Source organism: Strongylocentrotus purpuratus, unplaced genomic scaffold (assembly GCF_000002235.5).
Source record: "Strongylocentrotus purpuratus isolate Spur 01 unplaced genomic scaffold, Spur_5.0 spur5_scaffold_20, whole genome shotgun sequence".
Classification (NCBI taxonomy): domain Eukaryota; kingdom Metazoa; phylum Echinodermata; class Echinoidea; order Camarodonta; family Strongylocentrotidae; genus Strongylocentrotus; species Strongylocentrotus purpuratus.
The window spans coordinates 44,571,070-44,589,997 of NW_022145606.1; the positions used below are offsets into that span (position 1 = coordinate 44,571,070).

At 37.7% G+C, this 18,928-nt stretch overlaps 1 protein-coding gene across 2 annotated transcripts in view; it reads right to left on the reverse strand.

Annotated features, from left to right (window-relative positions):
• Positions 1-18,928, reverse strand: part of LOC105443422 (transient receptor potential cation channel subfamily M member 2-like) — an 81,526-nt gene that overhangs the window by 38,983 nt on the left and 23,615 nt on the right. For both annotated transcript variants that reach the window (XM_030993441.1, XM_030993440.1), the window contains exons 5-7: positions 18,210-18,370; positions 10,461-10,659; positions 1,827-2,013 (exon numbers count right to left, since the gene is read on the reverse strand). In XM_030993441.1, the coding sequence (XP_030849301.1) occupies positions 1,827-2,013; positions 10,461-10,659; positions 18,210-18,370 (547 nt within the window). The remainder of the gene's footprint in view (positions 1-1,826; positions 2,014-10,460; positions 10,660-18,209; positions 18,371-18,928) is intronic.

Genomic DNA, 18,928 nt, shown 5'->3' on the forward strand with positions numbered 1-18,928 from the left:
CAAGGGGCATTCATCCTAGATTATCTCAAAGATGGACCGAAGATGGAGGTGAAGTCGCTAATCAGAGAGGGGAAAGGCATCGCAGATATCCTCTCGTACATTCAGGACTCGTATGCGGACCATGTCCCGGTGGGGGAGCTCCAACGACTATTCCTGGAGAGGAAGCAGCAAAAAGGAGAAAGCGTCAGAGATTTCGCGTTGGACCTTGAAAACCGTTTTCTCCGCCTCACGAGCTGGAGTGGCCGACTATATTCGGCACCAGAAGCCACCCTAGCTGAGCAGTTTATCGAGGGAATCGGCGACCGATACCTTAGGAACACCCTCCAAGATAGGTATGAGGGGGGAACATCAGTTCAATTCCGGGAACTCAGGGAGGTTGCCATTAGGAGGGAGCAGCGGGAGGAGGCCCGTTTCAAGAGTTCCACAGGAACAGTGCACCAGACGGCCCTCCAGTCACAGCTACAAACACAGACGAACCGGCCAGATGTAGTAGAGATGATGCGGGCAGTAAAGGAACTGGCCGATCGAGTCGTCGGAGCAGTTAGCGACCTAGTAACATCGCTGAAACCACCCTTGACTCGCAATGCAGAGAATGTACAATGCTTCAATTGTAGCGGTTGGGGACATTATGCTCGGGAATGTCCACATTAGAGACAAGGACTTCAAGATACCAGGGCTCGTCAAGACAGGGAACAGGGCCCCCAGTATACAGAGCAATATAGATGTTGGGCACCGAGAGGGGGACCATCTGCACCGCCACCGTTTCCCCATCCCGATGGGTGGGCATCTCATCCTGGGTAACCTTATGGGCAACCACCTGGCGGCTGGGTACAGCAGACCGGACCCTTACCAGTACCTTTGCCCAACCCGGGAGTATGGATGCCGCCACGAAACGAAACGGCCCGTCTCAGACAGGAGGGAAGTGTTGCGATATCTGCACGTCAGACAGTGGTGCTTGAAGCACAAAGTACAACTGGAACGAGTGAGGGACCATTTGAAGTGCTTCTAGAGCCAGGAGAATGTAGCGCCTTACCGGTAGGACTAGATATCCAGCCATGTTTCGTTCGGATAGATCAGGAGGCATCCCCCATCGTAATCCGCAATAAGGAAGATGAGATTGTGATCCCAAAGGCTGTCCAACTGGGTGCCCTTTGCGGCAAAGCGTCAGTCGTGCGAGAGACGGAGCAAGATGAACTGTCAGTCGAGAATCATGAGAATCCGGTTGATGTGGACTGGATGAGTTTGTATCTTGGAGAACGCACAGATCTAGAGGGTCTTCCGGAGAAACATCCTGTGTCTACTGTGATCACGTTAATGAATATACCTTGTTTCAATCCCTTTGGCTCTGAAGATTCATATCAAGTCTTCAGGATGACTATCTTGAAAAGTACTGAATATGTAAGCCCCTAAAACGCACTTCTCCTAATATGAGAATTGATCAAAAATTATTGTCAATATCAAGTAGGATTATCCACAAAATGATTTTTCCCATGACAATGTACTAGAATGTCCCTTTGCATGTCACATACAACAGCTGATGATCGATGTCTTCAGTAAGTAAGTACTCTTGACAAGTTAATGAACTTTGATCTAGCACAAGTGGCTGAAAGAGGTTTCTGTGAAGCTTTCTTCATAAATTTCATGATTCATAAAAGTTCTAGAAATTAAGTTCAGTTCCTAGTCAGATAGAACTAGTAGATTGTACCTACGTGGGACTCTTAGGTAAAAATGTTGCATTGAAACGCAAATCCAAAGATTAAACCAAGAAGTTTAATTTTGTAAAAAAGGATGCATAATTTTTTTTTTAACAAGACCCAAGAGCTTACATTTTTTTCTTTCCTTCCATTGTCTTGTACTCTTTGGTGTGTTGGAATGCATAGGCCATGATGTCTGCTGCCCTCCCTGATCCAGCAACGAAAACAACCGGGGTGCCGTTTCGGATGGCTTCATAAGCCGTCTGGATGGCGTTGGGTCCACCTTGCACGACCACACATACGATAGGTATTGACACACCTGAAAGTATAGAGATTTAATTGAAACAAATTGGCATTTTATTTTATTGGAGAGGACATTAATTATCGTGGAGAGGGAGGGAAGAAAAATAGCCATATTACTTATAGGAGTCTCTATAAGGAATTATATCCCTCATGTATAGTTGTTTGCATTGCGATTGTACAGAGCACGGAAAAGGTATAGATAAGTACTATCTACCTGAGATAGTACTTTTGTAAAGTAATTTTTTGCTGCTACCCCATTTGCCCATACAAGCCTATAGCAAAGTAGGTTACGCGAAATGCCAGTACAAGTCAACGACGCTTAAAGATAAACTTGAGTTCTGGTAAAAAAAAAAATGAATTCTCACAGAATCTAATGAAACTTACACTGAATGTTCAAGATTACAAATAAATGTCATGTGCCAAACAATTTTGGAAGAAAATGTATACTGGCTGAGTAATGAGCATAGAAAGATAAGGAAATCAGGGTAGTACTAGCCCCGACACCATGTGTGTTGTCCCATATACATCTTTCTGTGTAAGTGATTGTTACTTTACCAAGACTCTGCCAAATTTTTGATGATTTTGATGACTCCAGAACCTTGCATTACACACCATTACTTACATGCTATATGATCAACTTTTCTGATCCATTCCACACCTTTTCTTTCACAATGCAATCGCATTACCAGAACTCAAGTTTATCTTTAATTTAAAGCGTTTGAAAAGTGAAATACGCGCGCATCAACTTTATTACATGTATGCATCATGTTGTGCTTTGAACCTAAAATCGCGTAAACATGAAACAAATGCGCTGAAATTAAGCGCAATCGATGCATATCATTAGTGCGCGACAAAAGCAAAACAAATTAAAACCACTTACAATTTTGTGGCGGCGCGACTTGCGTCTTACTCTTAGTTTCTTATGCCTCGCTGTAGCTGGGCCTAGATCTAGACTTTTGTTTGCTTCTAAACATTTGTCATTTGGATAATATTGGATTATAGACTACTGAGAATGATGGATTTACATCATTGTAAGTATTTTTGTTGACTTTGCCTTTGGATCCCGTTTTGTTTAGCCTTTTTAGGCTTCAACGATCATCATGAGTGATGCGCGGGAGCACCCGAGGTTTCAACTTCTTACCGATGAACAAATGAATAATATGCTGGATAATGCTGACAGTACTAATACTAGAAGACAAATCAAATATGTTTCAAGGGTTTTTACAGATTTTCTGATGGAACTGAAGGTTGAACATATTGAAATTTTGGGACAAAAATTAACCTCCTTTACTCGGGCAATGGATACAAACTATCATCGCCTCGGCGATGATAGTTTGCACCATTACCCTCGTAGTCGATTAATATTTGCTTAATATATACATGTATCTAGTTCAACAAAGTTTCATATTTTATTTAATACTGAAGGAAATACTATATTATAATACTTTTATAAATGCTGAAAACAAAATTACTTTAAGAACTGCAATTCTTAAAATCTATTTCATTTTCTTAAATTTTAAGATTCATTGCTACATTGTTCTAAGAACTAATGTAAATTTAAGCCCTCCCATTCATTTGTGAAATGCTTTTTACCAGACTTTGAAAATGTACCAAAGTTACCCAACCCTGCTCAATCATTCTTTATCTTTCACTAACTATTAATTATCACAATATTTTATACATGTACCCGGTACATAGTACCTGCAATTTTACCACTTTTTTGGTGGTCAATTCTACATTTTAAAAGAAAATATGGCATTACACAAAGATCGATACACCAAAAATTTGTAATACAAGCACTTTGCAAACATCCTGGTATACAAAGATTGGAATATTTGGTTGATCAAAATGGGTTGTACATGTACGTCAGCCTTGAAATAGTAAAAGCTGTACTCTCCATGGTGTTGTATTTCTTCCAAGAGACAAGAAAGGTACTGGTAGTCACTTACTGTTACATAAGTAGCGTAAACTGTTTGTGTCCTTGACACAAACATGAGAACACAATAACTTTGAAATTAAAAGTCTTATTAAAGAGCACTGAAAAAGAAAGGGAACAAATATTTCAGGCATGCATGTCATTATTACAAAGTGCACTTTTACTTCCCCCCCCCCCTCCCCTTTAGAGAATTGCTCCTTAATAAAAAAAATTGTTGTTTGTTTTCATGGTTTAAACTTACCTATATATTGACAAGTCTCTATTTTATAAGGCTTATGCCGAAATGGTGGGTAGCGTCGCGTTGCGTTGACTTGAACGTGACCATTCGTCCAAAGCCACCCCCCCCCCACCCCCCCCCCCGGTTTGGCCGAAAGGGTGCGTTGGATTGTTAGGGCGCGTCAGGTCAGATAACGTGACCAAATGGCACATACAGGGGGGGGGGGGGGGTCCCTTGCCAACAGAGCGCGCGCCTGTTACGTACGCACGTCGCGGGCCGGCCCCCCTCCCCTGAGGAAAAAACAGTTAAAAACATGTTAATTTTACATCTTTAGATTGGTCCCCTCCCTTGGTGCTCAAGGGGGGGGGGGGGGGGGGGGGGGTTTGATTTTTCAAATTTTTGAGGCTCCCCCCCCCCCAACAAAACAAAACAAATTAGTGCTCACTAACCCTGTCCCCCCATTCCCCCCCCCCCCTTCCGCTTATTTACCGGCTGGCTGTTTCGCCGCTAAATATTCTCTCATGAAATTGGGCCCCCTGCCACCGGCTGGATCCGCCCCTGGGTTATATATAAATGGTATGGAATGGGGGGGGGTGGGCTTGATTAATTCAGGGGCAATCTTGCACTTTCTGCCCATTTGTCCATCTCTTTGGGAGCTTCTTCCGATCATGAATGGAGTCTAGGGGCACAGTTCAACTCTATGGTGACCCCCTCAGAAGCCTGGGGGCTCTGTCCTTCTTTTGGGGATCCCCCTCTAAGCACTAGATGCTCTTGAGGTGAGGCAGTGTAAGACATAATATTTGTGTATGCCGGATAAGGCGTTGCCATGGTAACCGCTATTTTGCTCCAAAAAATATGCCATTATGATATCAAAACCTTGTGGAGTAAACTTCTTCCACAATTTTGGAGTTATTTTGATGAAACTTGGTACACTTGATTCTTTTGAAGTAAGGATGTGCAAGACATTCTTTATGTATGCTAGATAAAGCATTGTCATGGTAATTCCAATTTTGCTCCAAAATATGCCATTTTGATATAAAAACCTTGTTGAGCGAGCTACTTTAAGTTTTTGAGCAACTTTTATGAAACGTGATGCTCTTGAGCTGAGGATATGCAATACATAGTTGTAGTGTATATTGGATAAGGTGTTACCATGGTAACGGTATTTTGCACCAAAAATATGCCATTTTTATATAAAACCCTTGTAGAGCGAACTTCTTCCACGATTGTTGAGCAATTTTGATGAAACTTGGTAGAATCTAACGTTACACATAATGATCTAAAAGTGCAAATAAGCAAGACATACATTTTGTGTATTTCAAATGAGGCATTGCCATGGTAACAGCAAATGTTTACCAAAAATGCCATTTAAAAAAAAAAATACAATTTAGATGCAGTATTAAATGTTTGCAGTAACTTGCCGTGTGAATTTGTGATGCGGGGGTATTAATCACATTAAGTGATATTTCTAGTTTTGTTTTCTCATGGCTTGTTTCCTGTGGCTATACCATATGGCATGAAAGCAGAACAAATTATCACAGTCTTAAAATTCATGCATTCTCTTATTCAATTGTATTTCCGATTAGATTCTTTATTCAACTAGAGCGGTGAAAACAGTCCGACCGAGTTTGATGTCCACTTAGTCTTACTCTTAGATCTGCTACAGCCTACTATAGGGGACCTACCCGAGCATGTGCATGATCCGAGTTCCTGATTGTTGCTGTTGTATTACAGTCGTACAGTCACAATATAACCAAACAGGTGTTTGCTTTATTGAAAAGAGGCTGCAGTGAAGAGCACTGATATGCAGACAGTACTACTTAAACTGATGTTAGAACTCTAGCTTGGATGGGGTAAAACCAAAAAAAAGCACTACTTGGACTAAAAATTCAATCATATGTCACAAATGTCAAAGGGGTGTTCCATATATATTTTTAAGATTTTCGTATCTGAAAGTAAATGAATTAATTACAACAAGGATATGTTTAAATATGATAACAATATGATTTGAACAAGGATAATGACAGATGCACAAACTCAATTTATGTGGTAGTGTATTTCTATTATAATTTAGGGACGGAACAATATGGAGACATGCATAAATAGAATACTTTCGACAGTGTTCAGCAGTTGGTATTGTAATAGCCATATACTGCCACATACCGGTAGTAGGAATATGTGCACCCCACAGACAGCACCTACATGTACATGTATGACCATTCTGATTAGTGGAAGCAATAACTTTTTCATGTCATATTGATGATTATGCTATGTATCGATCCTCATATTGTCACGATGGTTCATTGTTGGCAACATGAATTTCATCAGGTTGACAATGTTAAGGCTTTGTACTTTAGATTAATTTAATGTGATCTACCACAAAGGGAGGATGTTCTACACTTCATCTGTCTGTCTCTTTTTCAATATGTCTATGATATGAACCGCTGGGAATTGCCATCAAACCAACTGTATCTTTCCTGCGATGTTGAGGGTAGTTGATCTTTAAAAAATAACAATCATTGATGGAAGTAAAACACTTCACAGAATGGGAAGAACTGTAAGTTTCTTTGCCATCAGTAATTGTTGCAAGTACCTACATGTATACATACATGTAGCATTTATGAACCGACAAAAGGGAGATATATACTCTGGAGATTATGGCAGTTTTGGTTTTGTTTGTTTCCTTGTTTCTTTAACTTTCTTTTGCACTTGTGGAAGACTCAATGTAGTAACAAAAAATAGTGAAATGCCAGGTACCAGTCTGAATGCATTTTAAGGTCATGATTGTGATAGACTAAACTTATGAGTGGATCAAAACACCTGACGATATCTCGTTATAGCGAGATGTGACATACGTTACATGCTGTAGTATGTATTTGAATCAAAACATCAGATAAGAAGAGGGGCATAATTTAAATTTGTTGAGTTCTGCTGTTTTAAAAGATGAAAATTAGCTGTTCCAACTTCCTGCCTAAATATCTTGTCTACATTATTGAGTTGTGTTCATGTATTGGTGTTCTCTTTGAATTGTTGCTGTTTACTTGTTTACTTCATTTATTTGATTGCCATCAAAGTTCTTACCAGTATGCATTTTTAAGAGCAAATTATTGTGACTGATGGAAATGCCTTACAGTTGTGGTCAAAAGTCATAGAACGCCTGAAAAATTATCTCCGGTCTCCAAACAAGACGATTTTGTTAACTTTTTATATTGGGATTAACATATTTCATGAGATCATCAGGACAGTGATCATACTAGATCAGGAAAATCTTGATTGACATGATATATTGGTGGAATTATTGTACAGGATGGCCCATAAAAATGCAGCCGAGGACTGCAGCATTTCCCGAAATGTCTTGCTGATTTAATCATGTAACTGCTTGTTAAATGGGGTAAATATAATTTTCTTTGAAAAGATTCATAACCAGATTTTTTACTTTTGCCTCCAATGTTGTATGTTTTGTTTATGCTGATTGATGACTCAAAATCATTGCTAAAATGTTCTTGTTTTGTGCCAATGTTTTGCTAATCTTCCTGATTTCACCATGAAAGCCTTTTATCATTATATTAATTAGTTTCTATTCTATCACATATAAAGCTACGGTCACAAAGCTTCGTACGAACGATTATTTTGTACGAATCTCCGTTTTTCCATTGTCTTCCCGAATTTCCATTGTCTGAAAATCGTTCGTACGGCGTTCATAGCAGCACGTAGCGGTATTTGTGACCGAGGCTTTACTTTATAAGAAAAATGCTGTCACAAAATGAAAATGTTCCAAGTGTGCATCACTTCAAAGGCAACAGTATGTTGGATATGAGCCTTTGAATTGGAACCTAGCCGTATTAATTTAAGTTCTTGGTCTCCACATTCTGCAAATGCATTTTTTTTTAATCTGAGAAGATGATTGATTTTTTTAATAAGAAGTTTTTATATATTGATGTTCATTTGTTGACTGTTAGAATTTAACGTTGATTGTGACAAAGTGTGAAAATATACACCAGAGGTTGGCGATGGAATAAGTCACAATGCTCATACTCTGTTCCATATCTTGCCTTTTCATTCACCTATATAAGAAAAAGAAGCATGCATTTTTAAAATTCTGACAGGAGAGATTTTATGGCAAAAATGTAATGTGTTTTTGATTTGTTACTGAAACAAACTTTATTTTAGACTCGGTAACACCTGAATAATACGATATTAATGTATTACTTTGTCATGGAAAGATGTACGTGTCTAGCACAGCCTCATGTAGTCTGGTCATGAATACAATAAAAACAACCTCTAAACGGTCAATTGTCCCTTTTATCCATATTTATTTCAGTGTACATTAATTTGTGTGTGTACGTGTTTGTTTTGGATGTTTCCACAAACCCGTGTTAGTTTGTGTACACGCCATTTGTGGCACGTCATTGTCCCACATGTGAATGTGAACATTAGTGTGAAAGTACCTAAATTATGGATCAGAATTCAACTTCAAATAAGCTTTTCTTGGTATTCCTCTTGCCAAAAGTAAAGATTAATTCAAACATGATTATAAAGAAACTGACCAGAAATATAAATACATGTATATTGAGATTGTGATTACAGTAGGGCAAAGATGGAATTCCAACGGGATTCGAACCCGAGACCTACCTACCTACGGTGCTTTTCCGACTGAGCTATATAAAACACTATTACGGTGCTAAGCACTGAACCCTTAATTCTCATTGCCCGAGCGGTAAGAAGCTTTTATAAACCAAACGTAAAGATATTAATGACAGGGGCAAATTGTCCACAGTGCAGTCAGATTTTTTACTTCCCAGTGGAATGGCAGTTCATGCAGAATTGTTTTACGACACGTAAGAAAACTCAATAGTTATTTACAAAGTTCATTTAATTCTTCAAATAGAAAAACAGTAAAATGAAAATGTGTCGTTTGCCGTGTGTATGTGGTTGTATGTACAACCACATACACACGGCAAACGACACATTTTCATTTATGGACTTAAGTGCGTGTCTTTCGTGTCTTTCTGTTTTTGACTTCATATAGTTATTTTGTGTGACTCAGTTTAAATAATAAAAAAATAGTTTAAGCAACCTAAAAGTACGATAAACGGATAGTTCTGCTTCTCCATCTTTTTTTATGTTTTTAACACACCCTTTCGGCCAAACCGGGGGGGGGGGGGGGGGGGGGGGGGGGGGGGGGGGGCTTTGGACGAATGGTAGCGCTCAAGTTAACGCGACGCGACACTACATTCCAAACGCACCCTTTCGGCCAAACCGGGGGGGGGGGGGCGGCTTTGGACAAATGGTCGCGTTCAAGTCAACGCGACGCGACGCTACCCTACCCATCCTTTCGGCATAAGCCATTTTATAACTATATGATGCATTGTTTTCATACAACTGTGTAATGTTAGCAGTGTAGCTCTTCTTTTTCTACAGTTTATCAAACTTGATTGCTTTTATTTTAAAGATACATGTGAGTTCTGGTCATGCGATTGCATTGTGAAAGAAAAGGTGTGGAATGGACCAGAAAAGGTTGATCATGTAGCATGTACATTAAGTATTTGTGTGTATACTGCAAGGTTCTGAAGTCATCAAAATCAAAATAAATTTGGCCCAGTCTTGGTAAAGTAACTTCCACTGTACACAAAAAGATGTATATGGGACTACACAAATGGTGTCAGGGCTAATTAACTCACCTTGATTTCCTTATCTTTCTATGCTCATTACTTGGCCAGTATACAGTTTCTAGACATAATGGTCCCCGGATTTGGAATGATTTAACTGATAAGCTAACATTATGCACAACTATATCATCCTTTAAAGTTCTATTGAAGAGACAGTTGGTCTTTTCTTATATCCCTTAACTCTTTCTTTTTCTTGCAATGTACCATGCATGTGTGTGCGTGTGTGTGTGTGTGTGTGTGTATCTATAATGTGTAGTATATTATTTATATATTGTTATTATTGTCGTAACGTATACAACCATGTAATCTCGTTATTTATTATTTATGTCAGGGGACTATTTTACTTACAAGTTTTTCAAACTTCCTTTTTAGTCTCCAATTTCTTAATTCCAATATTATAAGATTATGATTGTTTCATGTTACTTTTGTATATATATTATGTTATGGTTTTATGATTGAAATAAATGAACTGAACTGAACTATCAAAATTGTTTGGCAAATGACATTTATTTACAATCTTGAACATTCAGTGTAAGTTTCGTTTGATTCTGTGAGAATTCATTTTCATTTTTAACCAGAACTCAAGTTTATCTTTAATTCCCACAAACATAGCTCAGAAAGATATGACTATTTTAACTCACGTGCAGCGTTTCCAGATGATTTTTGTATTTGCTCCTCCGAAAAGGCCTTCTCTAACTTGCCCCTGAGCGTGATTTCCTCACCAAACTGGTCTACCCTCCCCTTGCCAACCAGGATGAAATGGGTGTGGTTTGGATCAAGAGGCACGTTCCTTGTATCGCTTTTCTCGGCATCCATGCTGTAGGAAGCTGGGAACTTGCCCTGTTCAGTTAGAAGAGGGAGGAAGTATATAAATGTGAGTTGACACTTTTTAAAGAAAAATATCAAAAATATCACCAAACTGTCCCTTTAACAAGAGATCAATATGAAGACAACACTTTTTGTAAGTCTTCATGATCTGTTTTTATGCAGTTTATCTGATACAAATAAACACAATAAACACACAAATATCCTTACAGAGTTTTAACAACAAAGTTATTTCAGGACCTCAATTCTTAAAAAAAGCTTCCAGAATGACAAATGGTTCATTTGCACTATTAAGATTTTAACCTGAGGTCACAAGGTAACAATTTACACAATATTGACAGGCATTTCATAGCCCTGAATTCAAGACAAATCTGGTTAAATGACAGATCAACTCAATGGAAACCTTTTCATTAGATCAGTAAAATTCATTAGATGATTAAAATTCATGAATTCTTAGACAAATCCGCTACAATGACAGAGTAAGTCATGGAAAACAGTCTGACACATATCTTATATTTGAGAATATCTAAAATCTTTCAACACTGTATTGTTACATAACAATTGTTTTCATGACAGAATTCTGTCATTGCCTAAATTATCACATCATTGATTGAATTTCTATTATTACTGGTATTCATGATAGTAAACATTCTTTTTCCTTCCTTAACCCTATCTAGCCCGGGCTATTTTAAAACTGCATAGCCCGGGAAAATGAAGAGAAAAATTAATGATGAGAGCCCGATGAGAGTAGTTAATGGTTATTACTCGCAAGATGACCATCAATATACACATTTTGCTATCTCATTTTCAGAATACATACCGGTACCTAAATAGAAAACGAAGTAAATGAGACAACAGTATATGAGACAAGAATAAATCGAATTTTCGCTCATACTGCTTCATCAGGAATTGATGAATTGATTCAATTTATTCAATCAACAACATCATAGAAATGCAGTGCGCCAAATGCGAAGCAGCAGCGTTAAAAAGCAACGAGATAAATGTTAAGCGCGAAGCTCAAAAGTGCGAAAAAGAGAGCGGGTGAGAGAGATAATGAGAGACAGAGAGGATAATAACCCATGTAGCAAGCCCATGTGGGATCGACCCACATGAGTCTCATATTCTCTGAAACATGGGCCCCATATGGAAAACCATCTGGGGCCCTAAGGCATCTGCACCCAAGAAGCATATGGGACCCATATGGGTAAACCCATGTAAGACAGATGGGACCCATAAGGACTGGCCCAGATAGATCCCATATGGGTTACTAAATATTGGCCCATATGGGATACATACATGTATATGGGTTCTATTTAGCCCAGATGGCACAAGTGACCCAGATCATCCCCATATGGGCTTGCTACCTGGGGAAAGGGGAAAAGGGGAAGAAACGGGCAGAAGAAAAAAGGAAGGGGAAGAGAAAAGGAAGAAAGACAAGAGAAAGACGGTTTTGTCCAAATGGCAGCACGTAGGAGACGAAACTTTCAGTTTGTTCCCTGATTCATACTCAGTATATATTTTGTTTCATTGATTTCATCCATTTCTTTGTTTATTTATATCTCTACGTGTAAAACATTTGAAGAGCTATTTTCCGAAAGGAGCAAAATCTTTTGATAGCAAATGGAGATAATGATATACATTTTCCTCTATTTACCTTGAACAAAATTATTAACCTAAATTACGAGAGAAATTATGAACACATGCATCTTTTAATAACAATTTTCCATAGACACCTGAACAAAATCGGGTAAACAAAGAGTTCTTTCTTAAGTTACACACATGGATCTAGTGCCTCTTGAAAATAGGCTCATGTATGTACATGTACATAAACAAGCAATACAACAGAATACTCCAGTTCAATATTTTGGAGAAAGATTATTATGTCACAACTTATTTTTGTTTTATTGAAAAGCTGATGTAGGCCTATGTGTTGTATTCAAAAGTAACAGGCATAAGATAGTTATGGTGTTTTTTAGTGTTAGAATGTTATTAAGTTTGAAGTTTTGTTTATAACACCCTTCCAATAATAATGCACCTTCTAAGACTGGTTATAGTTTTTGAAGAAAAAAATAGTGCTCTGGTCAGGACCTTAGGGGAATATTATGCTTATATTTTAGAGCGTATCTGGTATGATAAGTATATCTGGGTGAAGAAGGAGGTAATGGAAGTTTGTTGTTTGGTAGTTGGAACGTAAGTTTTATATTATGTTTTTAAGAAACAGACAGTTTGTATGCGATCAGGAGTGGACATTTTCTGTCATTTTGAGAACCAAATTTTGCATCAGTGATATTCTGTTTCATTGAATTGAGTTTCCCGCAGAGAGGATTCAGTTGGTTTGATTAAAGAAGGAAGAGAGTAAATTTACTCCCCATAGGAACTCAGTGTTATATGCTCTGGCTCCTAATAGGAGCCAGAGCATATAACACTGAGTTCCCATAGGACATATATTCATTCAGATGGTCATATCTTAGCCAATACTTAACATATTCAATTGGTTTTCGACATTTGGACATTATTTTTGATGTTCTTTCGGAATATGAAGAAAAAACTGAGAAATTCTAAAAATAGATTTTTGATGACGTCACACTTCACCACTCTATATGCCATTGGGTTATCAATTTCTACAGATTAGTGTACTTATAATGATTGGGCACCAAATGTAAAGAGAAAGTGAGTGATTGCTTAGGCGCCTTGGATCAATTCGAGTGGCATTAATCACGCGGCTTTATGCAACGCGGCCTAGTTTGCGTGAAAGCCACAATCGTCCGAAACCCTCTATTGAGAAGACGCCATGCGAAATCCCGCATAAAAGGGCGTACGGTCCAACGACTTTAGAACTGAGTGCGACCTTCTCATATTGCTTTCAACTGAAACCAGTTGACCGCCCTCTATAGGCCATGTAACTCTCAAACTATGCAGGGGCCGCGGAGGCGGGTGGCTGGGGCCTTTTCTTTTTTAGTGGACACGTTTCATAAAAGCTCCGAGACAAGAAAAAGGGGTTTGTAGATTGTTCGCATGCTCAGACCCCCCCCCCCCCCCCCTACTCTCAAAAACGTTCCGCGGTCCCTGCTATTTAGGGTCAGAATTCAGATTCCCTTCCTCAAAGGGATAACTTATTAAGAAATATTATTTATCATACATTTATACAAGTCATACATTAATGCTTTTTCTTCCTTTAATATGTTTCGCTTTGTTGTAGCTTCATTTGTCTCGTTTTCGTTCCAAACTTCATTAATCTGTGTTGGGTTATCTTAAATAATATTTGACTTCTGGAACATTTATAAACTTATAGGCAAACCGCTTGACTAATCATGAAAAGATTGTTTAATAGTTATAAATGAATGGGGCAAAATATGAGCTTTTTAAATGAAAGCGCCATAAAAAAGAGTAACAACAACAAAAGCAGCAGCCTTCATTTTTTCTTTTATCCTCAAGCAAGGTTTTTATTTCCATAATTTCAATACATATTTACATTAATAACTCAATGATTGAGTGAAACGAGTGAAAAATAACATAAAAATTAAAGCATATACAACAATTCTCCCAGCTTAGTATTATTTTCTCTGATTGCCCAATCATGCCTAAACAAATCTTACCAACGACCCAGACTAGAAAATCGTTTTAACGTAACATTTTATCAACGAAGAAAATGGATATTACATTTAGAGTTCAGAAATAAACAATATGAAATGAAACAATAGGAGTGATCGAGAGGAAGGAAAAAGAGAGGTAGGAGATGAATTAAGACAAAAATAATAGAAAAAAAAACGTGGGGGAGAATTCAATAAAACAATCAACTTGAAGTTATATAAAAATGTGAGGAAAAAAAACCACCAAAAGTCTATCAAAGGTTTGTCCCCAGGTATATGAAATGAAAAGAATCTAACACAGTTACACGGGTAATTAACAAATTTAAATTCAGTGGTGAATTGTGACGTCATCAGTAAATCTATGTTTTGAATTTCTCAATTTTTCTTTATTTCCTGAAAGAGCATCAACAATAATGTCCCAATATTGATAACAATTGAATATGTGAAGTATTGGCTGAGATATGACCATCTAGATAAATAAATTTCCAATAGGAACTCAGTGTTATTTGCTCTGGCTTCTAATGATTTTATCTCGGACATTCAACGTTGCCTTTGCGCCATTATGTTAGTGATTGTGATAGATTTTGAGCGAAAGAATGGTAATTAGATAAGAAAAAAGTATTAAACAGGGAAACAAGACACACAAAGTCATATTGCCAGTTGAGGTTGACATAAAAGCAAGCGAAGGAAGATGGCTTTCATATTTAGAGTTCAGAAATAAACAATATGAATGAGAGGGGTTGGAGAGATAGAAAGTTGGACGAAGTCTGTACTATATTCATCATTATGATATTTGTCTCTCTAATCATCCCCCCCGGCTCTTTTTTTCTTTATGTTGTGTTTGTTTATATATTTTCGCTGAAGTATAATGTCCGACGTATATTAACACCATCAATATAGCATAATAAACATTTGTTTGTCATATCAGTTTGATGCAACAGAGATTTATATTAAAACGTCTTACTTCTTATAATTATCATTGTACTGTAATATTCTTCTCTCCGTTCACTTTAGCTTCTTCTGAATGTTTACGCTGTATTTCTTAATCTCTTGATGAAATATAAACACCAGAAGCTAGTATTTAGTGGATGCAAACAAAACATTGCAGCTGATGGGTTCGAAAATCAAAATCATGAATAGACTTCCTGCTTTTTCACCGCAGATCATAACAAAGCGAATGAAAATGGGCAGACCGTAGTTCAGATAATCCGGCTATTGTTTTCTATCATTGGAATAATCCACCAGCTCCATCTTCTCACGCAAACAGGCCGGTGAATGGACTGTTGTTGTTGTTGTTTTATTTAGGCAAGTCAGTCAGTTTATGACCATTATTGCCGAATAATATGAACAAGTTTGTTTTTAATTCTAATTTACATATATGCACTCACATAATATGCGTGTATATTATGAATAATATATAAATAATATTTGTTTTTAAGATATATAATTATATATTACATTCCTTGGTCACGCTTTGCTTAAAAGAGATTATGATTATGTCCATCATATGGACAGAATGAATTGAATGTGTATTTTCATTATATTATTTTGCAAGTACATGTAAAGGGCGGAATAGAAAACAATATGAAAGATGAAGATGGAAAACGACATTGGCAGATATAGACAAAGAGAGACAGACAGACAGAGAGAGAGATGAGAGAGAAAGAGAAGGAGAGACAGAGAGATGAGAGACAGAGAGAGAGAGAGAGAGATGAGAGAGTGAGAGAAAGTTAGATGCTTCATTATAATTGTACTACAGTACTATCATTATTAATATCATTTTCATTATTATCTTTGTAATCATTCTAAAAAAAGCGGGGGAAAAATCTGGAAGTTTGTCTATTTAAGAATAGAAACAATATCTTTCGTGCTGGTATGGTGGCCCTGAAAAGGGCCGTTTGGTTATGATTTCAGGAAGAAGAAGAAGAACTCTTTTCATTCCTGCGCAGTTTTCGACACTTGCCGTTTACTGCATCACGAATGCGGCGGAGATTCATCGGGGCATCGAAGCGAGGAAATGATTTCCTAACTTGCGATTGAATCGCCTTGAACCGATCGATTTTATAACTACCGGTATATAGAATGATTATACGAAAAGAGTTATGTCTGAGGCCTATCTACATCTATGTTACGTAAGAGGAACAATGAACTTGGCGAAAGGTAGCGTTCGTTGTCATGGTTATAAGCTCGAACAATGGAAGGGCGGATTATGAGGTACTAGGGTGCTTGCCGTCATGAGATTTCTTCAGGGCGAGCGCGGATTACGCTGCTCCCAATGAAGTACCAGCAGTATCAGAATTTCATGTGAAAGAGAAATGGACATGCTTATGAAGAAAAAAAAACGATAATAATGAATAATATGAAAGTACAACAAACAGGAGCAATTGATAATGTTAGTTTATATGTTGCACGATTGGAGAAATAAAGTATCTTGAATCGTAATGTTGAATCTTGTGCAACAGTTTTGATTTATCCTAATAAGATTTTTTTTGTGTGATGTGAGCAAAATTAACGCTAATTTCTAAACGAATGTCAATCAATGATTTGTTACCTTCCTTCCATTACCCCTACCTAACAACAAACAACAACAAAAGCCGGAGACACATTACTTGGGGGAGGGAGGAAGGCAAAAATGTATAATGAGTGCAGTTTTCACATTTTAATGAGATTTATTGAATGGAAGAGTAAAATCAACCCAAATTTGTAAACGATTATAAACAAATTTTTATAATTCATTGCTTTCCTTTCATTATTCATCACCCTCCCCATCTAAATAATGATAATAATAATATGATGATGATGATTATAATGATAATAATAAGCCGGAGAAACACTAGCGTACGGGGGAGGGGGAGGGGGGGGGCACGGTGCAGGATGCGGATAGGGAGGCAGACTGCACCCATAATGGGTGGCCAGTGAAACAAAAGAGAGAGTGGGGGGAAAAGAGAGAGAAAGAGAAGAGAGGGAGAAAAGGAGATGAACAGGAGCAAGAGAAATTGTTTTCTTTGGAAAGGGCCTTATACCAAGTTCAAAGAAAAAAATAATATTTAAAACCTTCCGTAAAATGTGTTTTGCCTCTATGAGTTAAATGACAATGGAATAGCTTAGTCTCCAAACAAGAATTCATGAATTCTTGTTCCAGCACGCAATTGTTTATACCGGCGAGAGAAAAAAAACCCACTAGTCTTTATTTCCATTAATTGCTGAAGAATTAAATTTGAATGGGGCTCCCATAACCTGTGTGTCTAGATTGACACCTCCAAGTTACCTCCCCGAAAAAAATCTACTTTTAAAAATGCATTCGGTTATATATACACAGATAAAACGTAATTGTTTAAAATGCTAACAGTTCATTACAATACAACAGCTTGTTGAATTTTTTAAACAGGTCTTATTACTTGTAAACAACCCTTTTAAACTGTGTTTTTATTGTGCATAATGATCCATTCCAAACATTTAAAGTACAGTGCTAACTAGACACGAACTCAAGCTAAGCTAAATAACTTAGTTTAGCCGCAGAGGGAGCTAAACAAGTATGACGAATCTTTCAATGGGCTGAAAATTTTCTGGCTTGAAAAGGACGTCACGGTCTTCGGACACACACAATGCGTCTTTACGCGGGCAAATCGTGCATCCGGGATTAACTCAATACGGCTTTGATGCATGCGCTCTCTGGTTAAAAAGCTGCAGCTTCTCGCACATGAGAATTAATCCAAGGCGCCTTAGTAAATGACTAATAATTATTCTTAATGGGAAGAAAATATAATTACCTATAAAAAAAAATATATATAAAAAAGGAGAGATAAAACAGACAGAGGGATTAAATAATGTAAGACTAGTATCATCTTAGATTGTTTACAACATGTATTACGTGCTTGTTTTTAGAGCAAAGGAAAAAAATTGATCTTGTAGCAAAATATCTGAAGGTCTAAGAATTGGATTTAAATCTAAAAAAAATTGATGCCTGCTACTTACATTATCATCTATGAGCTTTTCTCTGTTTTTGATCACTCCCCATGATGCTATACCGATGGCGACTATGTCGCTCCGTCCGGTGGCAAGGTTGTGGTGCCTCACAGCATCTCCTACATACTTCATCACACCAGCATGGATGCCTCCCGTAATGATCCAGGCACCTAGAGAAGAAAACAATCATCATTTCATGTTCAGTTTATTCAATATTATATACAGTCAAACCTGCTTTAGTGACCACCTCTCTACAAAGACCACATTTCTTGTTTCCCTTGAAAATGGTTTCTCATTGAAACATGTACTTGTAGAATTATGAGTGTGTGAGGTATTGTGAATGGATATTTGAAAGCGTGTTCACTCGTCACACAACATAACTCTTACTTTTTATTTTAGCTACGAGGAAGCAAGGTTGCACTGACAATAAATACAAGAAAGAAAGTATTCCCTTTTCGTTATGTTTATTGGATACTGATGAGGCTGGCCGTACACTTGCAAAGTGTAGCCAAGCACAAGCGATGACTCAGAATGAGAATGCATATTATGAGAATTGAAGATATTGCACGTAGTTACATAGAATGGTCATGAATGAGAATGAACTTGAATAAATGGAATGACATGAACAAAAGCTTACGACTGAATAGAAATGGCGTCGAAAGTCCAATGAAGATGAAGAGAGATGAAAACGAAGGAAGGGGCTCACGCGATGATGTGCGCGGAGTCTT